General features: G+C 42.7%; 1 protein-coding gene across 1 annotated transcript in view; it reads right to left on the reverse strand.

Annotated features, from left to right (window-relative positions):
* LOC126249637 (angiotensin-converting enzyme-like) overlaps positions 1-25685 on the reverse strand; it is a 274120-nt gene that overhangs the window by 24410 nt on the left and 224025 nt on the right. The window contains exons 6-8 of the mRNA XM_049951314.1: positions 21777-22038; positions 19556-19664; positions 7578-7692 (exon numbers count right to left, since the gene is read on the reverse strand). Of these exons, the coding sequence (XP_049807271.1) occupies positions 7578-7692; positions 19556-19664; positions 21777-22038 (486 nt within the window). The remainder of the gene's footprint in view (positions 1-7577; positions 7693-19555; positions 19665-21776; positions 22039-25685) is intronic.

Raw genomic sequence — 25685 nt, forward strand, 5'->3', positions numbered from 1 at the left:
GTACTGAATGAACTGATAAGAAGTTAGTTATACTCACAGTGCAATGTGGCATCAAATGGGACAGCGATGTGTTGGGGATGTGAATTTATGAACAGCATAAAAGGAACTAGACTGAAACCAAGAGTATGTATAGAGACGAACATAAAAGTTTTCTAATGAAAAATGTTATGAAGTGATGATATCTTCCCTTGACTATTTTACCATAAACAGTTGCCTTTCTTATGGCCTTGCTACAAGGTACACTAGATAATAATAAAAAGCTTATTCAAACAGTATAGTTGCATTAATAATATATTTATACTTAACCAGCATGCACAGAGTAAATAAGAATGATATAGTAGTATGTAGATATATTGGGTCAAAAGTGACTATAATGACAGTTAATATCATGACAATATGCAGTGCAATTTATATGTTAACAGAGTGAAATTGGATGCATTAAAACAAATAGTACTTCCAAACAGTTATATATACTCAATGATGCACAATGCTGTCAGACATGTCCCAGTTTCACATAATCAAATTCTAGAATACAGTACTACATTTACAACATTTTGAAAGGTTACAACACTGCACAATGCTGTTAATCATGTCCTACTTTTACCTAATCAAATTCTAGAATACATTACTACATTTACAATATTTTGATGCTTACAAGCTTATATTGTGACAGAATTGCATTGTACTAATTCTGCCGTAAATTTTATAACTTTTATAACTTTTCAAAGCCTACTGAACGGATTTTCACCTGTAAAAAGTAACGGATAATTGTGACTGGCGCATCTTTTTAGTGTCCACTCAATGAAACTGTATTGTTACCGATCATGCACACGACGGCAATCTATGCAGACGACGCTCTTGGTCAATTTGATCTGTAAATTAGCTGTCGCGCTCTCTCAGATGAGTATGGAAATAAATACAAACGTCTGTGAAAAGCCAGTGGTCTTGCTACTGCTCCTGTTGAAAAGGACTACGTAGGTTGGCAAGCTTTAAGTGTTCATTCTGTCGACAAATCAATATACTTGTTCCCTCTGTGATAAACCTCGAGGTTTATTGATGAAGATCTCACTGGTATACACTCTCTCTTGTCAACAGTTAAGCCGCAAAGAAAAACACGATATTCGTTTAGTTCCTGTTCGAAGACTCTGAGTATGATTAATAAAGAGCAATACAATGTTTCTGGAGCCACTTCTGCAGTCAGATAGTGTCTTCCAGAGCTCTCATAGTACAACAGTTAAAATAAGGTACTGAATAAGTCTATTACACTGTAAGAAATTATGTCTTTGTAATTCATAAGTAGTTAGTACATTATTCGGCTTTTCTCAAAACTAGACAATATCTATTACCAACATATCTACAGAGTAGCTACACTCACTAACAAGTGAAGGCACGTTTGTGTGATACATCTTCGTCTTATGGCAAATAACTCGGGCAGTAACGATCTAAACACACGAAGACATACGAAATCCGACTACGTATTAAACTACTATGAATACATTCATATTTTGAAAAATATTATTCCTCTACAAAAAATCTGTTTTATTTACAGTACGTTCTGCTCTCTACTTAGTTAGGCCTTTGGAAACCATGTAATATTAGTTTGAACCAATAATTAGTAAAATAAATATTCAGCTACAGTATCTAAAAGTTAAAGGAAACTATTTCTACCTAATGGCCAGTTTGCCACTTTTTAAGTGCATATATGACAAATAACTATCGAGTTCTTTGGCTCTCATGTGAGTGAACTCCACTACGTCATTTAAAGCTATGTACCATGATAGATATCTGTTACAGTCGTAAGACTGATACAGACATGTTTACCTGTAACTTTGTAGCAGAAATACGAACTTCTACGTAAACGTCTAAAACTACAGACTCTATGAAACAGAAAATAGGTCTAATTCGAGTGAGATTTCGCTTCCTTTCACTACTGAAACTTTCTGTGTGTCCTCTTTGCTTTAACGGCGTGTGTACAGTTTGTTTTGTGATTCGACAACCAATGTGTTACGAAAAAACTGACATCTTTCTGCCACATTGCCGTTATAAACAGAAAAATCATTGTAACAGTCTTTTTATTGTAATAAAATACAGAAGAATTCTATAGTATTACGTATTACTGCTGAAGTTCAGATAATTCAGAGCGATCCACCTTTTAGACTGTTAAAAGTAGAAGAAGGAAGAAGGAGAAGAAGTATGTGTGTGTGTGTGTGTGTGTGTGTGTGTGTGTTTGTGTGTGTGGGTGTGTGGGTGGGTGGGTGTGTGCGAGTGGAGTGGGGATGGGAAGAGGTGGAGGTAGTCAGAGAATAATGACCAACTTTCGTGAACGGAAGAGAGTCACACTCTAGAATTAAGCCTTTGGAAAGCTATATGATCTGGGTAGAGATTTGTATCACAACGTCTTAGACTTTGTCATTACTGATATTTCCTCCAAGCGTCATGTCATCGTTTCTCGTTGTGGCCCCTACGTTGGCAAACAATAATTTTCAGTGAGAACGTGGCAGTTTTTGTATATAACAGAAAAATAATACATTCCTTTTAAGGACATTTATCATTTTGCAATTAGCCGTTCTAGTTGAAACAGTGGACAAGAAGTTTTCAGGATGCGTTGCTTACAATATCATGTTGCTGATCCAAAAGGTGGAGCTTTTCAAGTCTCTTTTCTTTTCTATCTGAAATTTATGTTTGACATATCTTGTGATTCCATGGCTTACAAGGTTTCAACTTTTTAAGAATTCTAAGCTGAATCTTTAGTTTCTCGAGCGAGTTTTAATTCCCCGTGATCAGTAACAGTGTTACGTATAATTCACCCTTACTTCGTCCGTAACGGTTTCCTCTTTACTATACTTCTGTGTCCCTTGCTTCCATCTATTATTTGTTTCTTACTTTTATACTTTCCTGTTAGCTCTTCTTTGAAACCGAGTTATCAGCACCATCCCTATCACCCAACTGATCCTTTCTGTTTATGTCACCTAAGTGCGAGAGTGCTCGTGTACCTTTGGTCACGTTCCTGTATCTCTACAAAAGCGCACTCTGACGTCCAATCGCTAGTTCATTTCACTAACTTGTCTCATTCTTTACAATGGCATTGTGTGAAGTTCTCTTAATCCAGCCTATCTTCTTTACACCTCTTATTTAATGTCATTACCGAAGGACTTCTCTCGGGAGAGAAAACATTGCTGACATCATGTTTTTATCTTAAAGTATTAATAGAAATGATAATAACGTTACATGACCACTTAGTTTCTGTCTCTAGCACTGTAATCGCTGTGCAGCCAGAATAAATAATAGCTAACTATTCAACAGGACCAGAATAATTGATGACATCATATCCCAAGACAAAAATAGTCTGTTATAGCTAATTGCAAACTTTGACATGTGTTGGAGATATATGAATAGATAATGTCGTTAAATTACTGTGCCATCAGTGGTTCTAACCGAATTATAGAAGCGGTTGCCAAATAGACTTTTCCGTGCATCTCTGTGATGAAAGCAACATGCGTTTCTCGCAGTTTTCAGGCGTAAGACGCAAATGAATGACCTAGGTCTTGGAGCAGTTTGGTCTCAACAACACTTACCTCATCTGTGTTTACTCCCCTCAGATTACAATAATTGCCATAACGGTAACAATATCTACTACACTTGACAATTAAGAAAAATAGTTCCATCTGTGGGAGTCGTCAGCCTGAGATTACCTAGATACATCAAAGCAGCGATGGCGCTTTTAATATAATAAATGCTAAGCTTTTTCGGATTTTATAGATTTTTCTTCAATTTAATTTGGAGGGATATTGTCGCCTGGAGCCAGCGACCTTTACTATATTACGTCATATAATAGAAGTGAAGAGATATCTTCTCTATGTGGCATTTACTTGCAAAACGGTCTTGATTTATAAATGGCTGTGGACAGCTGATATCAGTAAGTATTTGAATCGAGTATCTTTGAGGGATTGCAGAAGAATGATACTCCCTCTCCGGCGACAGCAATTCAGGCACGCACCTTGGCTGGGGAAGTGAAAATGAAAGGGCAGTAGCACTAACTCGGTTTAGGAGGCCAGTGTAAACACCTAGCGAGTATCGATCCTCAGACAAACAAAGTCTCCAGCTAAATGAAAAGGAATGGTTCGCGGCCGACCGAGTCTAGACCACTGAAACTTCTGTTCTCGCATTCACAGGGCAGGAAATTCGTGTCCGTTGGTAATGACAGAATCAAAGGAGTGGTTTGGCAAAATATTTTAACCGATTTGGATTGTCACTGGAGCTAAATTGTAACTGAGGGAATGTTAGGATTAGCAACTACTAAGGAAAGAGGTTCATTAAATGAAGAAGAACTATTTTCCCCCCGAGGCGAACACTTACTGTATAATTCGAGGCATTCATTGAGGAGATGACAGTTGTATTCCAGCAATGTTGTGTTTCATGTAGACATTGGACAACGCTAGCATTGAGAGAAAGAGGGTAGGGACATAAATTCGTGAGAAAATATTGTAGTTTATTTCCGCTTTAAACATGCATTTATTCCTCATTTTATGTACTGAGAAACTTGTGCAATTTACGATTACTGAGAAATGTAGCTGCATCGTGACAAAACTGAAAAAATAACTCAGTTATGTTGCAAAAATAGTACTATTATTTCCGATGTAATAGTCAAAGTTTTTGCAGTTCTTGGAGTATGTTAGGAGGTTTTTCAATTAATTATTGGAAAGGAGAAATTTTGAGGTTATTACTAAGTAATAGTGATACACCAGAAACTCAGGGCTGGAAAGAAAGTACGACTCCCACAGATGGAATTATTTTTATTATTGTCAAATGTAGGAGATATTGTTACGTTATGGCAATTATTGTAATGTGAGGGAAGTAAACACAGGTGAGGTAAATGTTATGTAACTGACGATTGAAGAGTACAAAAAATAGATATCCCATTGTACTGTCGAGCAAAGTGTTTACAGCATCCTGAGTGAACTGTCAGGAGCGTGTGAGATTTACTTGACATATATTTGCATGAAAATTAAATTCAGAGAAGTATGGCCGAAGTTTGGAAGATATGTAGAGAGGCTTGTTGCGTGCTGAGAGCCTGAGTTGGTTCGACAGATGCGTCTTGGTAGCGCAAATGGTTATGTAGGTACCGGATTCAAATACCGTTTTAGCAAACTATTTTTTACAGAAATTCAAATATAATCAAATCTCTGCCGTCAGTATTATTATAAGATGCCATAAGCGTAACAGTACCTTCCGGACGCCAATCCGTCGATGTAAGCTGCATTTTATATATTGCTGGGGTAATGCGTGGAAGATAATTTAGATCGAATTCCATCGTTTACTCGTATGGTCTACCAGGAGAGTACGCCGCACCAGTAACAACTGATCACAAAATACACGCTGCCTGGGAATGCATGAAAAAATGAGTTTTTTTAAGATAGTAACAGTGATAGGATGCAAAAGTCTTTGCAAGGAATGACGAGGAATGTAACTGTGTTTCAAGAATGTGAAAAAGTGCATCCACATTGCGGAAATATTCCTCTACTTCAGTTACTGAAGTCTAAGAAAAGCTCCCTGCGAACATCACATGAACCAACTGAATAACCTGAAGTGGATAGAGTACGGTCGTTGAAAGCAAAATGTCCCCAAATCTATGGGACGAATGACATTTTGGAATGTTTAGCACCGGTCTCCGACGAAAAGTGTCATGTGGAAAGCTTTTAACAGACTGAGGACAGGAGCAAACAGGTCCATAAACAAAACAGCAAGCTGGGGCTACGTCGATCTCAACATCGAGTGGGAGCGCTGTCAAAACAATACCATGGAAAAAGTGCTCGATTTTTTTTTTTTCGTACTCGGTATGGACTGTTTGACGCCAGGCTCAATACGCTTGATGTTGCAACGTATTAGTTGACAATTTTGTCATACTTTCTTTGTGTTTCATTTGTGGTGTTTAACAGCGTAAAAAGGTGTTTCTGAGATAATAGTATAAATAATAATAATAATAATAATAGTGTTGTTGTGGTAATAATCATGGAACGTCTCTTCCCACTCGCAACGTACTAGCACTAGCTATTTCGTCCAATTAGAAAAGGATTGCCTTGTTGGAAGGTAGTATAGGAGATATACATAATGAAGTGTATGACATCGCCCACTGGAATTTCCTGGTCCAAGTTGCCTGGAAAGTGAAAGCCTTTGGAGCATACAGTATACCGTTTGTTCTAGCCACGCGGCAAATTTGAAACGGCATCAACCAAAACCTGTGGTAATCTCGCAGCAGATCCACCAGTGGCCGCCATAAATCTGATGATATGAGTTATATATTGAGATCTAAAGCGGAGAGTACTTCTGACTTGACATAAAGAATACGTAAGTCTTTAAGGGGTGTCACAAAAACCAATGTAATCATTTCCACATTTGGTAAGTGTGGCCTAAATTTCCTGCATACGTGATGATTCTATCTGTCTTGAGATGCATATGCGGTTTGATGCATTGGGGAACATTGACCACGAGCAGATGATATTTTGTAGTCACGAAGGAATGGAAGTGGCACGAACTGTGCTCTCGCTATAAAAACGATTTAAAGAAAGATATTTTTAAAGTAGCGCGGACAAAAACGTAACCTTTTTGCGTTATGGCGTCATGTGTCCGCAAAACAGACTGTGGACTGAGGAAAGTGGTCGGGGATTACAAACTCTGAAGAGAATCGATAAATTCTCTAGTTGTGCCATATTCTAAAGAAAGTGAACAATAATATGGCGGAAATCACTGTCTGGGATATGTAACAAGCAATAAATGATTTCAGTGGCAGACTGGATAAATACCTAGAGGATACTGGATGCAATTTGCCAACGATCTTAGAGTACCGTCCTCTTAAGGACAAGTCATAATGATTATATTTCTGCTAGGATCCACACATCGCCGCATTTTTCAGTCTTTGTATGAAGGATAATCTCTGGAACTACTATAAGAATTCTGCCGAATTTTCACACAACAACTGACTGACGAGGAAAGTTTGTAGATGATATTTATTACCGCTACACCAAACAAGTCCTTCTGACGTAGATAATTAGTGCTACAGGTGTGAATCCAGGGCGGGGTGCTAATAAGTTTATTTTTTCGTAATGCTTCTAGTTTAAGAGTATATTTGAGAAGTTACAATTTCTTATTGTCAGCCTGTACAATACATTAGAGGTAGGTATGTATAGTTATTGCAGGAAAAAAAATATCTCGAATAACTTTTCACAAAAGAAGCATACTAGGAAGAAAACTATGGCATCCTCTACAAGGCAATCTTAAGCAGATATATGATAAATCACTTACAATAGCAAGACTGCTAGCTGTATAACTGTGCAATGCATGTCTTATTACAAGCTATTTCATAGCACGTATTCTAAGAGTTAAGAAATACAGAGCCTAATGAAGCTAGTCCTAGTGCAAACGACGAATAAGTAAACATGACCAAGAGCAAGAAAAATTTCAATGCTTGGGCCGCTTCCTGACGCATGTCACGGCGGGTTGGAAGTATCCCAGGCGGTTGGCGATCATGCGCATCACAATGAGGAGTGTAAGCAAGAGGCAGCAGTGCAGCGTGCCCTGACCGTCAGTTGAGGCGGAGTCGTTGGTGACGGACAGGCGCTGCAGGTGCTGCGGCACTGACGCCGCCAGGCTCACCGCGTCGCCCACTGCCTCCTGCAGTGCCGACGTCGCGCCCTCCTGCAGCACATCATCACCTCGCTACAGAAAAGATATGCAAGCTCCCAGGGTCGACACAGTTAAATGTACCTGCAACATTCCACTGCGCTATTTTCGAGTCGACAATATTAACAAGATGACAAAACTCATGGGACAGTGATATACAGCCGGCCGGGGTGGCCGAGTGGTTCTAGGCGCTACAGTCTGGAACCGCGCGACCGCTACGGTCGTAGGTTAGAATCCTGCCTCGGGCATGGTTGTGTGTGATGTCCTTAGGTTAGTTAGTTTTAAGTAGTTCTAAGTTCTAGGGGACTGATGACCTCAGATATCAAGTCCCATAGTGCTTAGGGCCATTTGAACCGTTTTTGATGTGATATACAGATATACAGATGGCGGTGGTATCGTGTACACAAGTTGTAAAAGGGCAGTGAATTTGAGGAGTTGTCATTTGTAATCAGATGTTTCATGTGAAAAGGTTTCCGACGTGATTTCCTCCGTACGGCGGGAACCAACAACTTTGAAAGCGGAATGGTAGTTGGCGCTAGACGCATCGGAAATTCCCTCACCAATGCAGTGGCCGGCGACTATCTCTTAACGAAGTGGCGTTTGCATAGATTTGTCAGTGCTGACAGTCAAGCAACACTGCGTGAAATAGCCGCGGTAATCAAGATGGGACGTACGTCGACGTAGCCGTCAGGACAGTGCGGAGAAATTCGGCGTCAATGGGTTATGGCAGCAGACGACTGCCGCGAGCGTCTTTCATCACTGCACGACATCGCTTGCTGCGCCTCTCCCAACCATATCGGTTAGACATCTACATCTACATCTACATTTACATCCATACTCCGCAAGCCACCTGACGATGTGGCGGAGGGTACCTAGAGTACCTCTATCGGTTCTCCCTTCTATTCCAGTCTCGTATTGTTCGTGGAAAGAAGGATTGTCGGTATGCCTCTGTGTGGGCTCTCTGATTTTATCCTCATGGTCTCTTCGCGAGATATACGTAGGAGGGAGCAATATACTGCTTGACTCCTCGGTGAAGGTATGTTCTCGAAACTTCAAGAAAAGCCCGTACCGAGCTACTGAGCGTCTCTCCTGCAGAGTCTTCCACTGGAGTTTATCTATCATCTCCGTAACGCTTTCGCGATTACTAAATGATCCTGTAACGAAGCGCGCTGCTCTCCGTTGGATCTTCTCTATCTTTTCTATCAAGCCTATCTGGTGCGGATCCCACACTGCTGAGCAGTATTCAAGCAGTGTGCGAACAAGCGTACTGTAACCTACTTCCATTGTTTTCGGATTGCATTTCCTTAGGATTCTTCCGATGAATGTCAGTCTTCTCGCTTCCCACGCCCGGGTTCCCGGGTTCGATTCCCGGCGGGGTCAGGGATTTTCTCTGCCTCGTGATGGCTGGGTGTTGTGTGCTGTCCTTAGGTTAGTTAGGTTTAAGGAGTTCTAAGTTCTAGGGGACTTATGACCACAGCAGTTGAGTCCCATAGTGCTCAGAGCCATTTGAACCATTTGAATGTCAGTCTGGCATCTTCTTTACCGACGATCAACTTTATATGATCATTCCATTTTAAATCACTCCTAATGCGTACTCCCAGATAATTTATGGAATTAACTGCTTCCAGTTGCTGACCTGCTATTTTGTAGCTAAATGATAAGGATCTTTCTTTCTATGTATTCGCAGCACATTACACTTGTCTACATTGAGATTCAATTGTCATTCCCTGCACCATGAGTCAATTCGCTGCAAATCTTCCTGCATTTCAGTACAATTTTCCATTGTTACAACCTCTCGATACACCACAGCATCATCTGCAAAAAGCCTCAGTGAACTTCCGATGTCATCCACCAGGTCATTTATGTATATTGTGAATAGCAACGGTCCTATGACACTCCCCTGCGGCACACCTGAAATCACTCTTACTTCGGAAGACTTCTCTCCATTGAGAATGACATGCTGCGTTCTGTTATCTAGGAACTCCTCAATCCAATCAAACAATTGGTCTGATAGTCCATATGATCTTACTTTATTCATTAAACGACTGTGGGGAACTGTATCGAACGCCTTGCGGAAGTCAAGAAACACGGCATCTACCTGTGAACCCGTGTCTGTGGCCCTCTGAGTCTCGTGGACGAATAGCGCGAGCTGGGTTTCACACGATCGTCTTTTTCGAAACCCATGCTGATTCCTACAGAGTAGATTTCTAGTCTCCAGAAAACTCATTATATTCGAACATAATACGTGTTCCAAAATTCTACAACTGATAGACGTTAGAGATATAGGTCTATAGTTCTGCACATCTGTTCGACGTCCCTTCTTGAAAACGGGGATGAACTGTGCCCTTTTCCAATCCTTTGGAACGCTACGCTCCTCTAGAGACCTACGGTACACCGCTGCAAGAAGGGGGGCAAGTTCCTTCACGTACTCTGTATAAAATCGACCTGGTATCCCATCAGGTCCAGCGGCCTTTCCTCTTTTGAGCGATTTTAATTGTTTCTCTATCCCTCTGTCGTCTATTTCGATATCTACCATTTTGTCATCTGTGCGACAATCTAGAGAAGGAACTACAGTGCAGTCTTCCTCTGTGAAACAGCTTTGGAAAAAGACATTTAGTATTTCGGCCTTTAGTCTGTCATCCTCTGTTTCAGTACCATTTTGGTCACAGAGTGTCTGGACATTTTGTTTTGATCCACCTACCGCTTTGGCATAAGACCAAAATTTCTTAGGATTTTCTGCCGAGTCAGTACATAGAACTTTGCTTTCGAATTCATTGAACGCCTCTCGCATAGCCCTCCTCACACTACATTTCGCTTCGCGTAATTTTTGTTTGTCTGTAAGGCTTTGGCTATGTTTATGTTTGCTGTGAAGTTCCCTTTGCTTCCGCAGCAGTTTTCTAACTCGGTTGTTGTACCACGGTGGCTCTTTTCCATCTCTTACGATCTTGCTTGGCACATACTCATCTAACGCATATTGTACGATGGTTTTGAACTTTGTCCATTGATCCTCAACACTATCTGTACTTGAGACAAAACTTTTGTGTTGAGCCGTCAGGTACTCTGAAATCTGCTTTTTGTCACTTTTGCTAAACAGAAAAATCTTCCTACTTTTTTTAATATTTCTATTTACGGCTGAAATCATCGATGCCGTAACCGCTTTATGATCGCTGATTGCCTGTTCTGCATTAACTGTTTCAAATAGTTCGGGTCTGTTTGTCACCAGAAGGTCTAATATATTATCGCTACGAGCCGTTTCTCTGTTTAACTGCTCAAGGTAGTTTTCAGATAAAGCACTTAAAAAAAATTTCACTGCATGCTTTGTCCCTGACACCCGTTATGAACGTTTGAGTCTCCCAGTCTATATCCGGCAAATTAAATCTACTCGAAATATTTTCCAAATTATCCTTCAGGTGCTCAGCCACAACAGCTGCTGAGCCAGGGGGCCTATAGAGGCTGGAAAATCGTAGCCTTTTCAGATGAGTCCCGACTTTATTTGGTAAGAGCCGATGATAGGGCCTGAGTGTGGCGCAGACCCCACGGAGACGTGGACCCAAGTTGTCAACAAGGCAACGTGTAAGCTGGTGGTAACTCTTTAATGGAGTGAGGTGTGTTTACGTGGAATGGACTGGGTCCTCTGGTCCAACTGAACCGATCATTCATTGGAAATAATTACGTTCGGCTATTTGGAGACCAACTGCAGACTTCATGTTCCCAAACAACGACGAAATTTTTATGATGACAATGCGCCATGTCAGTTGGTGACAAATATTCGCGATTTGTTTGAAAAACATTCTGGACAGTTCGAGCAAATTATTTCGCCACCAAGATCGCCCGCCATGAATCCCATCGAACATTTATCGGACGTAATCGCGAAGTCAGTTCGTGCACAAGCTCCTGCACTGGCAACACTTTCGCAATTATGGACGGCTATGGAGGGAGCATTGCTTAATATATCTTCAGAGGTCTTCCAGCGACTTGTTGAGTCCATGCCACATAGATTTGCTGCACTACACGATATTAGGAGGTATACAATGACTTTTGTCACCTCAGTACATTTTGCTGCCAGCACCGAGCGTAGCACCATAGTGGTAAGTCGCCGACAGAGGAGTGTTCTCTTGGCGCAATCGCGGGCCTTCGTCACAACTTCTCTGGGGTCTCAGCTCATGAGTCCCGGAGTATACCAGACCGACATTGTTATTAAGTATCGTATCTCAAAATATTTGCCGAAAACTGGAAGACTAGATACAGTGAGAGATACATTATTGGAGGAAATACTCACCTTGAAAGAGCACAAAAACTGAGGAGTGAATTCATGGCAACGGGACTGGTGCAGTTTCGGAACGGACCTAAGCGTTTATACTCCGAGGAAGGAAAAATCACAACAACAGGCAGGAGCTGTGCGACATAAAAGAAAGTTGATAGGTGTGTTTCTACATCAGAAAGATGAAGTTTGTTTAAATTTCGGGCCAGTCGCATAAGAATGGCGCTAGTAGCGTTATTATGAATATGAAAATCAGGTTACTCGCTGTAACGGTCGTGGCGTTGGTTACTTTGGAGATTGATGTGGTGAGCTGATGCCTTTAAGGCGATAACGACTTCATTATCAACAATTACGACGAGGTCATGTAATAGGTCGAGGGTGGACGTTCCTTCTGCGATACTGCAGAAACACTTGGCAGAAATGTAGCCACTGTACATGATTGCTGGCAGCGGTGGTCATGAGATTGAGCGGTCACAAGGAGACTGGGCTGCTGCAGATGCCACGTAGCACTACCAAGAGGGAAGACCATAATGTTCGGCGCATTGCTATGGGTGCATCGTACTGTCTCTGAAGCAGTAATCTGAGCAGCAGTGACGAGGGTGGACGTTCCTTCTGCGATACTGCAGAAACACTTGGCAGAAATGTAGCCACTGTACATGATTGCTGGCAGCGGTGGTCATGAGATTGAGCGGTCACAAGGAGACTGGGCTGCTGCAGATGCCACGTAGCACTACCAAGAGGGAAGACCATAATGTTCGGCGCATTCCTATGGGTGCATCGTACTGTCTCTGAAGCAGTAATCTGAGCAGCAGTGACACCACAGTGATACAAGGAACTGATACAAATCGGTTACGTCAAGGACAACTCCGAGCCAGACACCCTGTAGTGTGCATTTCACTGGCCCCAAACCAGCACCATTTGCGACTTCAGTGGTGTCAGGCGAGAGGCCATTGGAGGGCATGGTGGAGGTCTGTTATGTTTTTTGATGAAATCTGGTTCTGTTTCGGTGCCAGTGATGGCAGTGCGATGGCCAGCTGAGGGCTCCAATAAACCTGTTTACGTGCTAGTCATACTGGATCTTCACCTGGGTTTATAGTGTCGGATGCGATTTCGTACGACCGTAGGAGCACTGTTATGTTTATCCCACTAATCCTGACTGTAAATTTGTACGTCTATCTTATTTTTCGACCTGTTGTGCTGGCATTCACGAACTGCATTACATATGCTGTTTTTCAACACGATAACGCCCACCCACATACTGCTGTTGTAGCCCAAGATGTTCTGAAGAGTTTTGACATGTTACATTAGCCTGCGCGATCACCAGGTCTGTCTTCAGTTTAGCGCATATGGGCTATCATCGAACGACAACTCCTGCGTCATGCACAAACAGCATTAACCGTCCCAGCCGGACTTGTACAACACGATGCATGCACGGTTTCATACCTGCGTTCAACATTCTGACGGTTAAGCCGGCTACTAATGTACAGCATTTCATATTTGCAATGGCTTATCTCGCTCTTACATTAACCTGTGATGTAGCAATGTTAATCACTAAAATATGTTACATAGGCAAATGTATTCGCTAAACTTCATTACTCTACATTAATTACTTTTTGATGTTGCGATTTTTTCCGTCACTGTATATTTTTCCCCAACAGAAGGGAAAAGAGGAGGATAAAACATTTCAATGACAGCTGGAACATTCGCTGCGTGTAAAGTTCCGTCACGAGGGTGAGTGTGACTATGGAGAGAGAGAGAGAGAGAGAGAGAGAGAGAGACACCAGGACACGTATTTCTACACAGCGACCGTTGGTCGCAGGAAAGATGACTACCGTGCTCGCACGGGACCTAAAGCAATTACTTACAGACTAGATGTTGCAGACCGATCTCAGCGACAGTGAAGATAGAACATTTACAGTGTTACGTGAAGATTACATAAGAATAAACAGTAAGAAATACACTCCTGGAAATGGAAAAAAGAACACATTGACACCGGTGTGTCAGACCCACCATACTTGCTCCGGACACTGCGAGAGGGCTGTACAAGCAATGATCACACGCACGGCACAGCGGACACACCAGGAACCGCGGTGTTGGCCGTCGAATGGCGCTAGCTGCGCAGCATTTGTGCACCGCCGCCGTCAGTGTCAGCCAGTTTGCCGTGGCATACGGAGCTCCATCGCAGTCTTTAACACTGGTAGCATGCCGCGACAGCGTGGACGTGAACCGTATGTGCAGTTGACGGACTTTGAGCGAGGGCGTATAGTGGGCATGCGGGAGGCCGGGTGGACCGCCGAATTGCTCAACACGTGGGGCGTGAGGTCTCCACAGTACATCGATGTTGTCGCCAGTGGTCGGCGGAAGGTGCACGTGCCCGTCGACCTGGGACCGGACCGCAGCGACGCACGGATGCACGCCAAGACCGTAGGATCCTACGCAGTGCCGTAGGGGACCGCACCGCCACTTCCCAGCAAATTAGGGACACTGTTGCTCATGGGGTATCGGCGAGGACCATTCGCAACCGTCTCCATGAAGCTGGGCTACGATCCCGCACACCGTTAGGCCGTCTTCCGCTCACGCCCCAACATCGTGCAGCCCGCCTCCAGTGGTGTCGCGACAGGCGTGAATGGAGGGACGAATGGAGACGTGTCGTCTTCAGCGATGAGAGTCGCTTCTGCCTTGGTGCTAATGATGGTCGTATGCGTGTTTGGCGCCGTGCAGGTGAGCGCCACAATCAGGACTGCATACGACCGAGGCACACAGGGCCAACACCCGGCATCATGGTGTGGGGAGCGATCTCCTACACTGGCCGTACACCACTGGTGATCGTCGAGGGGACACTGAATAGTGCACGGTACATCCAAACCGTCATCGAACCCATCGTTCTACCATTCCTAGACCGGCAAGGGAACTTGCTGTTCCAACAGGACAATGCACGTCCGCATGTATCCCGTGCCACCCAACGTGCTCTAGAAGGTGTAAGTCAACTACCCTGGCCAGCTAGATCTCCGGATCTGTCCCCCATTGAGCATGTTTGGGACTGGATGAAGCGTCGTCTCACGCGGTCTGCACGTCCAGCACGAACGCTGGTCCAACTGAGGCGCCAGGTGGAAATGGCATGGCAAGCCGTTCCACAGGACTACATCCAGCATCTCTACGATCGTCTCCATGGGAGAATAGCAGCAGCCTGCATTGCTGCGAGAGGTGGATATACACTGTACTAGTGCCGACATTGTGCATGCTCTGTTGCCTGTGTCTATGTGCCTGTGGTTCTGTCAGTGTGATCATGTGATGTATCTGACCCCAGGAATGTGTCAATAAAGTTTCCCCTTCCTGGGACAATGAATTCACGGTGTTCTTATTTCAATTTCCAGGAGTGTAGTATATCTTGATGAAGAAAGTATTGTAGAACACTCAGTATAATATCGTTTATTGAAACTGAACTATAGTTCTCGAACAATCACTATATACACACAAAGAAAACAAATAACATGTAGACGACTATTCATAAAGAGCGTCGGTGAGGTCCGTCGGAGCTGGTCCTAGCTCGGCGAGGAACTGGCTGTACTGCTGCTGTGCTGGCCTTATAAAGCCGGCGGAGGTCGGCGGAGTACTCCAACTTCCCTGTGTCTGTGAGGCGACCTCTGCATGAAAAGGTTTGCATTAGTCTCTAGCAAGTTCTGTTTATTTTGAAGAATTGGTTTCCTCTTGGTTGCGCCTGCAAGTGCTTGTGTATGTTATATGGTACACAGGGGTGTCTTGAGTGTAGTCTGCCTGGCAGGGGCCGTCTGTGGCAGACATAACACTTGCTGTTTAATCTTAGAAGGCCCTTGACCATAGAGTTTACGTTAACTGCACACAGTCAACTTCCTCCATTCTACGTGTGACGGCTTCGCTATACATAGCCCGATATTTGTAACGAGTGGCCCTCGGTCACATAATGTAATTTTGACGGCTCTACAATTTTAACAAGCTACCATGTAGAGTAGGTGGAAGGGAGAAATTAATCTAGATGCAGAACTACCCCATCTGAAGACGAGAAGCTTAAAGTATTGTTTTAGCCCTTACCATTCGATTACAGTAAGTAGCAGATCGCGCGGTAAATGTCGAGGAGCGTGAGACTCCAAATTTTTCTGAGGTATTCCCTCCTGGACACCGTCGGTGATAACATTCTACAAATCTAAACTCTTATATCTTACTTTTATCTAATCTTCTACATTCATAAATTGTAAATTTTAACAAACTCCTATTCCTAGTTAGTTTTAAGTTTCCAAGTATACAAAGCTGCAACTTTTTTAAAACACTAATGAAACAAATAAACTTCATTTCAATCATACAGTATATACGATTTAATACTGAGAAAACACGAGCCTCTGTTAATCAATAGATGGCAGGTCAAATATAAATTGCAACAAATAAACTCGCCATGAGGAGCTCTAATGTCTTTCCTAGCGTTTATCCCGTGGTACGCGGGCGATATTTTTATGATTTAGCGAACGTGATTTTTATTTCAACTTAGTAGCCACGTTTCCTTCCTGTCCTCCAGCCATCAGCTAACCCAAGGAGGGAAGCCAAGTGCACCATCTGTTTATGAAGCGTGTAAACATTGTTCTGTGTGTTACATTACTTCTAACTGTGTCTGTGCCTTAAACTATCAGCTAAAGTATTAGTCATTCTCTTTAAACAGCACACTAGTAGCTGTAGATGATGTAGAAGCGGTAGCATTCAATCATGTGATTCCACTGCTGAAGTAATTCACGGCAGTAAAATGTTGTGTTCGTGTCAATCAGATCTGTTGAATTAGCGCAGTAAAATGGGTCGACCTGGAGACGTTACAGGATAGCACAAAGCAGCTATCGTGTATGGACGTGCTCACGACCGCGCCATAGGTTGTTGGTGTATCAGCCGCGCGGTGTGGCAGCGCGGTTTGAGTCTCCATGTCACGGATTGCGCGGCTCCTCCCGCCGGAGGTTCGAGTCCTCCCTCTGGCATTGGTGTGATTGTATGTATGTATATATGTGTGTTTGTGTGTGTGTGTATTGTTCTTAGCATAACTTAGTTTAAGTAGTGTGCAAGTCTCGGGACCGATGACCTCAGCAGTTTCGTCCCTTAGGAATTCACATATATTTAAACATTTGTTGGTGTATCAGTGCGGTCTGTCCAACAAATCCACTAGAAGTGACATCTCCATTATGTCCAACAAATGTTTGATGGGATTCACGTCGGGCGATCTGGCAGCCAAGAAGACCGCGAACAATTATCGCCCGGTGACATGGCCCATTGTCACCCATAATAATTTCATCAAAATGGTTTCCAAGTAGCCGAAAATTACCATTGCTAGTCCATTCCATGAGAACACTGCCCACGCCATTATGGAGCCTCCACCAGCTTGCACGTTGCCTTGTTGACAACTTGGGTCCACGTCTTCGTGGGGTCTGTGCCACACTCGAACCCTACTATCAGCTCTTTCAACTGAAATCAGCACTCACCTTACCAAGCCACAGTTTTCCAGTCGTTTAGGTTCCAACCGAAGTAGTCATGAGCACAGCAGAGGCGCTGCAGGCGATGTCGTGCTGTTATCAGTCACTCGCATCGGTCGTCTGCTGCTATAGACGATTAACGCACTGTCCTAATGGACACGTTCATCGTACCTCCTCATTGATTTCTGCGGTTATTTCACACAGTGTAGCTTGTCTATTAGCTAATGACAACTCCACGCAAACGCCGCTGCTCTTGGTCGTTAAGAGATGGGGGTCGACCACAGCGTTGTCTCCGATTTTCAAAGCTGTACGAACAGGATTCCGGTTTCACGAATATTGATGCACCTTGTCACACTTCGACTATCGGAACTCGAATTTCCTAATAAATTAGCTGATCTTAATCCCATATACATTCGGGAAGCACTTGGAACGGAAGGTAAAACGGAGCAGTCAACAAACCCTCAATTTTGCAGGTCAACGGAATGTAATCATCAATGACTGTTATACTGGAAAAATCTGTGAACTCTCTTCCTCACCGGGCTGAGGTCATTATCGATGTAGGAGGCGCAGTTACACGGCGTAAGTGTGAATCTTCCTACGTGATATGCTTATTTTATGAGGGTGATATTTGGGACCAGCCCAGCATATCAGTAAACGAATGTAGGAAACCACCTAAAAACTATACTCAGGCTGATAGGCGAACCACAACAATGGCCGTCAGCCCATCACATGGATTTATCTTGGTCTATTCCATCTTCCTGTATCGCGAGCTACCGCGGAGCAAATTAATCTGTACGAGCAGGTCATCGACAAGATTCCTTGAGAGAACTAAATAATGAAACATACACATTATGTCTTTTCGATATCTATGGTAAATCAGTCGACGTCAGATTATACTGAAACATATGTAACATTTTTTACACAAATCAATATTTACGAAGCTATTGCTACTTTTCAATAGCTTGCAAGTGACAAGCTGTAAGATCATAAAAATAACTGATTCGAGCGCAAAATGTTCATAGTTTAAATATTTCATTGAGCTGCTTGGTCTGAACGAAGCAAAATAGTCGTAAAATGCACGGAAAGGCGAAAGTCCACAAGACACGTTACCACCCATCACAGCGTTATGGACACTGAACTCCTTTATGTATTGAATACGAGTTAGCATCCGTACGTTCCTTAGAATTTAGTGATTCTTTACTTAACTAAAGCTTACAATACATAATAAAAAACAGCGTGTATTAAGCAAAAAAATCAATATTAACAAACAGCATGCAAAAATCGAATAAGGAGATCATTTTTGTAGTAAGCTCTAGTTCTTAACATTAATACGGAAATAATATTTTTGGGCGATGGACGAGAAAGTGACTGCACAGTAATCGGTTATAGATAGTCAAAGAGCATTACACTGAACTGTTAAAAGTGGTAGCTTCACATTTCATCATTCACCTTCTCAAATTAAGGAAACAACTGTAAAACTAATTCTGCGTTATGCGACGAGTATTTGAGCCCTATCCCTCATGTGAATGAACCCAGTCTCTCAACTAAGTGCCGTAAAACTGTCTACAGTATTGCTGTAATGGTATGCTTAGTGCAACTGTGTAATATATGTTCCATTTCAGACCCACTGTTCATTCCTGCACATAAGTTTGTAAGAAATATGTTGTCCTCTCAGTTTGAGGAATGAGCTCCTAAGGTTTGTCCCTATAGTTTCAATATACCCTGTGATGTTTCATTTTTAGGCTGACTTACAAACACGCAGGTTGACTATAGTAACATTCTACATGGCAGGTGTGGCCATCCCTATAGCTTACCTGGGCCACAATGGAAAAGACGAATGTTTTTGGGCCGCACGTAATATACTTAATGCTAACAACAACCACTGAGGCAAAACAAAGTATGGGGACGGTCGGAGTTGTATAGTTAACACCTTTAAGTAATTTAACACTTATTAATGTACAATTCATTATTCTAAAAAGCAAGATGGAATTAATTTCACATTTTATGTATGAGATTTCACTGTTATGCTCTCTTCTTCGATCGCTTTGTTTCTTGCTTTGGGCCACATGCGTTTCGCGCGTCGCGGATTGGACACCTCTGCCTTAGATCAATTGCAGTTACATGTAGCATATCTTACCCGGAAAATAGTGGGCTGATTTTCATAGGCCATGTAGTACTCTATGTGTCCCATCTCATGGTGGATGACTTCATAATCTTCTCTTGAGACTTCTGCGCAGTAAAGCATTCTGCAGAAAAGTAAAGTAAATCTGAAATTACTTTCCATTGTTTGAGAATTAAACTCGTCAAATTCTGAAAAAAACGAAATTTCGGTCCTACTGGAAATCTAATGATTCTTCAAATGCTTGTTTCGAAAGCAGATTATTTTCAAGCACAGTAACACAAATTAAAACAAGAAATTAGATGTTTCGGCCATAACATGCCAACTTGAGCAGTGGTGCAGAAAAATTAAGTACTTTCAAAACAAGCCTTGAAGTATGCAAATATCATGATTACTAAAGCTCTAAAAGCTCCTAGGAGTAAATATGAAACAAACTGAAATTTACAACATGATGAAACATTGTTGTGTCCAAATAAAGGTATATTTATTTTTCAGTATAAATGTAATGTTGATGTCATATTATTAGTCTCTTGAAGGACTACGGAAGGGAACACCCGTGTGCGCTTAACGTGAAACGATGGAATTCTAGCAAGAAACCTCAGCGCCAGCCTTTCTACTAACAAAGGAAGTGCGTTACCTTGAACGCTCAAAACAGCACAAAAATATCCTTAGAATATAAATCGCTCATCCCTAAAACAGTGGTAGGACCCATTTGCGTGCAAAACTGCACGACTTACGTCGAGAGACGTGTGGATAATCGCCTACTGAAGGTCTAAAACAGGAACTTTGGTAACATAAGAAACAAAATAGCAATATAATAAGACCAAACACACATACATTTCAATATCATGACTTATTGCTTTATTTCCCTCTGCTTAAAATGATAACGCTATCTGAACAGTAAACTTTTTCTGTCAACCTGATATAGTCTCACAGTTATCCAGTATTGAATGCGCTGATATGAGATATCAATAAAGTAGTCAAAGAAAAGTTGAACAGAACAATATGCACATCTGACTAACGCCACTTTTTCACATTCAACCTGACTTTTGCATTCAAGCAATCCAGTGTCAAATGCCACACTAATTACAGTTTTAAGCAATGACATTGGTATGTCAGTGACATATCCTATCTTTCTCAAGCATATTGTAACATAGGCTTGCATTTCATCGCAGAAAGATGATTATATAGCGCAGAGTGAAGTTTGATGATGAAATGACGATCGTGCAGTTTTCTTGCAGTTTTGCGCATTCTTGTGTTACAAAATCAACGGCTCCTCTCAGCAGAGATTATATTGCTTAAAGAAGTAAACATCAAGAACTTGGCAATATTTTGTTGTCTTCTGCATGTTTTTGGTCTTCTTATATCGATATTTTCCTTTCTTCTTGTTATCAAAGTTCCTCTCCTGGACCTCGAATAGCGCATCATTCAAATGTCTCTTGTGTTTTGTATGCGAGTGGCTCATACCATTGCCTTTGGGACGAACGGTTTATATTTTAAGCACACTTCGGCGTGGTTCTGAGCTTTCGAGGTCACGCACTTATTTGTAAGACTAAAAGGGTTAGTGGGCTATTAAGTTCTGGGTTCCCCGTACAGGGCCACTAAGTGCAACTGCATTTGGCTTGGGATGAGTTAAACAGTTTCACTCCTTTTGGGGGCTGTGAAAGAGTAAGGTGGCGGTATAACTTTTGTACGTACGGCGTACAACAGCTTTCCCGCTAGAAGATCGCGGAACTTAACAACATTTTGCGAGTAACGTTAAGCTGGTATCTGGAAAATCTGTAAGCTCGTTTGGTGAGAGAATTTAATTACCGAACCATGAACGTTAACTTGATGCATAGTGGGTTATAAAAGCATTCGATTACTGGTATCTGTTGCAACTACCGAATTTAATGAAGAGTTTTTGCATATATCTACGTGTGAATTATGTAAAAACATTTCAATTGAAAATATAAACTCTCGTGTAGTCTTGCAATCCATTTCCATCGACTCTAGCTGTTTTTAGTATTTTTCAGTAGTTACTATTTATGCTAATGTAGTTACGATATCACATTTCTAAAACTGGATCTACTTTTGCACTGATATGTTACTAATCTCTACACTGTGTATCAAATGAGCCAAAGACTTTAAAATCCGACCGCTCTTTCTGAAAGATGAGTACGTTCGGATGGATGGTGTAGTTTTCCCTTAGGCCTCTGTGTGAGCTTCTCGGTTACTTGTTGCGCGTGCAGTGGCTTACCTGTAGTCGTGATCCTGGAACATGTTGGCAGCGGTACCGTGGCAGTTCACGTTTCCGAGGGCGGTGCGCTCGAAGCGCGACCGCTTCCAGAAGGATTCCGGCATCTTGGGCAGCCCCATGGACACGTACATGTCCTCGGCGGAGCGCATCATCGACATCACGGTCACACCGTGCTGGCGCAACATACGGCCGATATCGAACTGGCTCGCCGACGGCATCACCACGTCGGTCAGTGCTGCCCAGTTCTGTGCCCACATGTTTCCTGCGAGCACACGGGTGACAATCGTTAGTAGTGAGGAGTTCTACCTTGATTGACAAAGAATTTGAGGTGTCTGTAGTTAAATCGAGTTATACACAGCTGAATCATCGAGAGATAGCAAGAGCGCCCCGGTTTAATGCAGCAAGCGTAAAAATAGTGAAGACATTTGCGACGTACTTGTTCACGTCACAACTGTTTTTATTTTCGCGTTGTGCTAAATTTATAATTTTCTTTCAGCTATCTTGTACTCGTATCTGTACTTATTACTGCGATAGTACTGCAGTTGTTTCCAAGATGGAGAGGTATTTTGTTGTAGTTAGATCATTTTGTCGCACTATGTCAGGATGGGAGGTAGGCTAACCATTCACTCGCATTAGACCACACGGGGAAGTACGAACTACCTGTGTTCCAAATTTGACCATTATTTACATCGATTCCAGTGTTAAACGTAACAGTACCCAGTGCGGATGGTTGTGTAATTTTTGCTACATGTATCATCTTTCATTTTACTTATCACTAACATTCTTGGCATTTAGTGACAAATTATAAATAACGTGTACAGCCTAATAGAGCCGGAACTGTACGATGATGAATGCGAAGGCTGGAATTTATTTAATCAACGCTTAGTCTTAGCTCGGAGAAATCACCTAAGGTAGACTACATTCGGTTTTGTTTAGCAGTGTGGTACAGTGGGACATATACACTGCTTGACAAAAAAACTGAAGCACCCAGAAGGAGCGTCTGATGTCAGTGTAACTTCGTACACGAACACACCATCAGCGGGTATTAACCGATCACAGTTGCGATTCACTGTGACAGGTATAATAGCCACCGGCGTATCTTTGTGATGTTCTTGTTTGGTGTTGTTCATGTTTAGTGTTGTTACCAGCCCTTGCCGAGAATATAAGGGATCCGAACAGTGTGAGGTGCTGTGTGATCACTGTGGAGGACACAGAGATGCCGCATACTCGTTAGAGGCTACGTTATCAGCACCTGACAGAGTTTGAAAGGGGCCGCTGTCTGGGTCTTCATCTGGTCGCCTGATCGAATCGTGCAGTACCCAGATTTGTGGGGCATTCTGATGCGAGAGTGGCTCATTGTTGGACTGTGTGGGAAGATGAGAATAGGCATACTCGTCGCCAACATTCTGGTCGAGCACGGTTGACCACCACAAGAAAGGATCACCGTTTTGTTCACCAAGCACATAGTAACTCCTTCACATCTACGCCTGCCATCCGAGAGCAAATAACAAACTTCCTGCTATCTTTTGCGCCATTCCGCAAGACTGGTCTGAGATCAGTAGCAGCCGGACTAGGGAATTACCGTGACATGAGTAGCATGCCAGTAATCCCACAATTCAAACGGCTGCGGTTGGAGCGGTGCCGTGCCAGGAAGCATGGATTGCTGACCAATAGCGCCACAATGTGTTCAGTGATGAATGGAATTCTCCTGGATAACCATCGTCTGCGAGTATGTCAGAGACTGGTGGAGAGATCCTATTCTTAAATTGTTTTGAAGAGAGATAGCGGTGTTAATCATGTTGTAATGTTGTGGGGAGTCGTTGGGCACGACTTCAGGCCACGACTGGTAGTGATTGAGGGACCTGTGACGGAACAACAGTACGTCCCGACATCCATCGTCCTCGTGTGTTACCTCTCATGCGACAGTATCGTTGTGCGATTTTTTAAGCAGAAAAACCCGTGAAGACTATTTAGAATAATTCTAGTCTCTACGGACTATCTACGTGATGCTGAGGTACTCCCGTGGCTAGCATTATCTTCGGATCTCCAAAGCTATACAACATGTATGGGACCAGCTGAGAAGTCAAATTCGGCCCAGAGTCAGTATCCAGGATATCAAGGACCAGTTACAACAGGAGAGGTTACAGCGGTTTCATGCCACCTTTCCCAGCTGAATCAGTGCAAGCATCAAGGAAAACGCTGACGCAACGTCGTGCTGGCAAGTTGGATTAACTTTCATTTTGTTTCCCTCTCTTCTTCTTAGGGATTCTTCCCCAGGCAGTTTATATTTCTCGGTGAAGTGACCTGTCAGATTCATGGTACCTTATACAGATAGTTATGATTTCTAAATTAAGTATTCTGAGAGTAAGGAGCTAGTGGTCGGAAATAAGAGTTTAGTTTTTAATTGACATAAATGACTTACACTTTTCATCGCAACATCACCTTATAACAACTAATTATAGTGACGACTGCCGGCCGCTATGGATGCTTCACAACGGCACAGAAAATGTTTGGACATTTTCACAAATATTCCTGTTTTATCTTACACAATGGGACAGGTAGTTACGAGCCAACCGAGCGGTTCCTCTCCTACTTCACTGGTGTTTCATAAACCAGGGGCTTCATTTAATCTCATAAGGAAAGATCCACCATTGTTACAACATAGACCGATACGGTCGCAGGTTAGAATCCAGCCTCGGGCATGGATGTGTGTGATGTCGTTAGGTTAGTTAGGTTTAAGTAGTTCTAAGTTCTAGGGGACTGATGACCTCAGATGTTAAGTCGCATAGTGCTCAGAGCCATTTGAACCATTTTTTTGCTACAACATACACGATAGTGTATTGATTTTCACGTTAATGCCTCCAACAACATTACAGAAACATAGGCTGTTTACAGACACGTGCCTCACATACAATGCTCATTCGATACCTGTTACCACCTTAAATATTCATTCCCTAACTGTGGTTCCTTACCTCAAACTACTAAGTTTAAGGCCCTCCCCTGTCTGTAATATTGACCCTAAAATATTAAGGCATCCAGTTTGTGGAAGTACACGTTATCGATTTTTCTTAGCTACACTGTGAAAATGATTCCAATGACTCTGAGCACTGTGCGACTTAACTTCTGAGGTCATCAGTCGCCTAGAACGTAGAACTAATTAAACCTAACTAACCTAAGGACATCACACACATCCATGCCCGAGGCAGGATTCGAACCTGCGACCGTAGTGGTCGCTCGGCTACAGACTGTAGCGCCTAGAACCGCACGGCCATTCCGGCCGCCTGGAAGAAGTGGTTCGGCTGTAAGATCATAGCTGGTTCGGCAGTAGTCGGAGGACAGACATGTTGTCTGCCGCGGTCGGCAGTTGAGAACACTGTGATAGTAGTTATGGAAATACGGAGTTTATTATTTTGTTGAAGACTGGAAATTATTTGTGACTCTAAAGTGAAATGTAATTGTGCAGTTTCTCGTGTTCTGCCAATAAAAGCTAGTGGCATCCCATATACACAAACTAATTGGAAATTTAATTATTCACATAATATCAATTCCTCGCTAAGAGTTTCTTACAGCCTCAAGATAACGGATTGACGACCCGCATGCTGTTTTCTGCGCAGGGGACAAGAACTGTAGAAGACTGTAGGTAGGTGAAAATTTATTAGAACTTCTGCACTCCACTCAGGGCGGTTGCAGCGAATAGGCACTTCGCGTGTACTGCAATTTTAGTACAAATGAGATCTGTGACACGTATCTGTGGTAACACAGAGGAGGTATGAAAAAGCGAAATTTCCGAGAGAAAGAGGTTTATAATACGCATGTATATATACCCTCTTTTTCCCTGCGTCTCTCTTTCAACTTGCCGTAAGTTCACTTACCCATGAAAACGTTTCACCGTCAGTATACAGATTGCAG

Source organism: Schistocerca nitens, chromosome 3 (genome assembly GCF_023898315.1).
Source record: "Schistocerca nitens isolate TAMUIC-IGC-003100 chromosome 3, iqSchNite1.1, whole genome shotgun sequence".
NCBI classification, from domain to species: Eukaryota; Metazoa; Arthropoda; class Insecta; order Orthoptera; family Acrididae; genus Schistocerca; species Schistocerca nitens.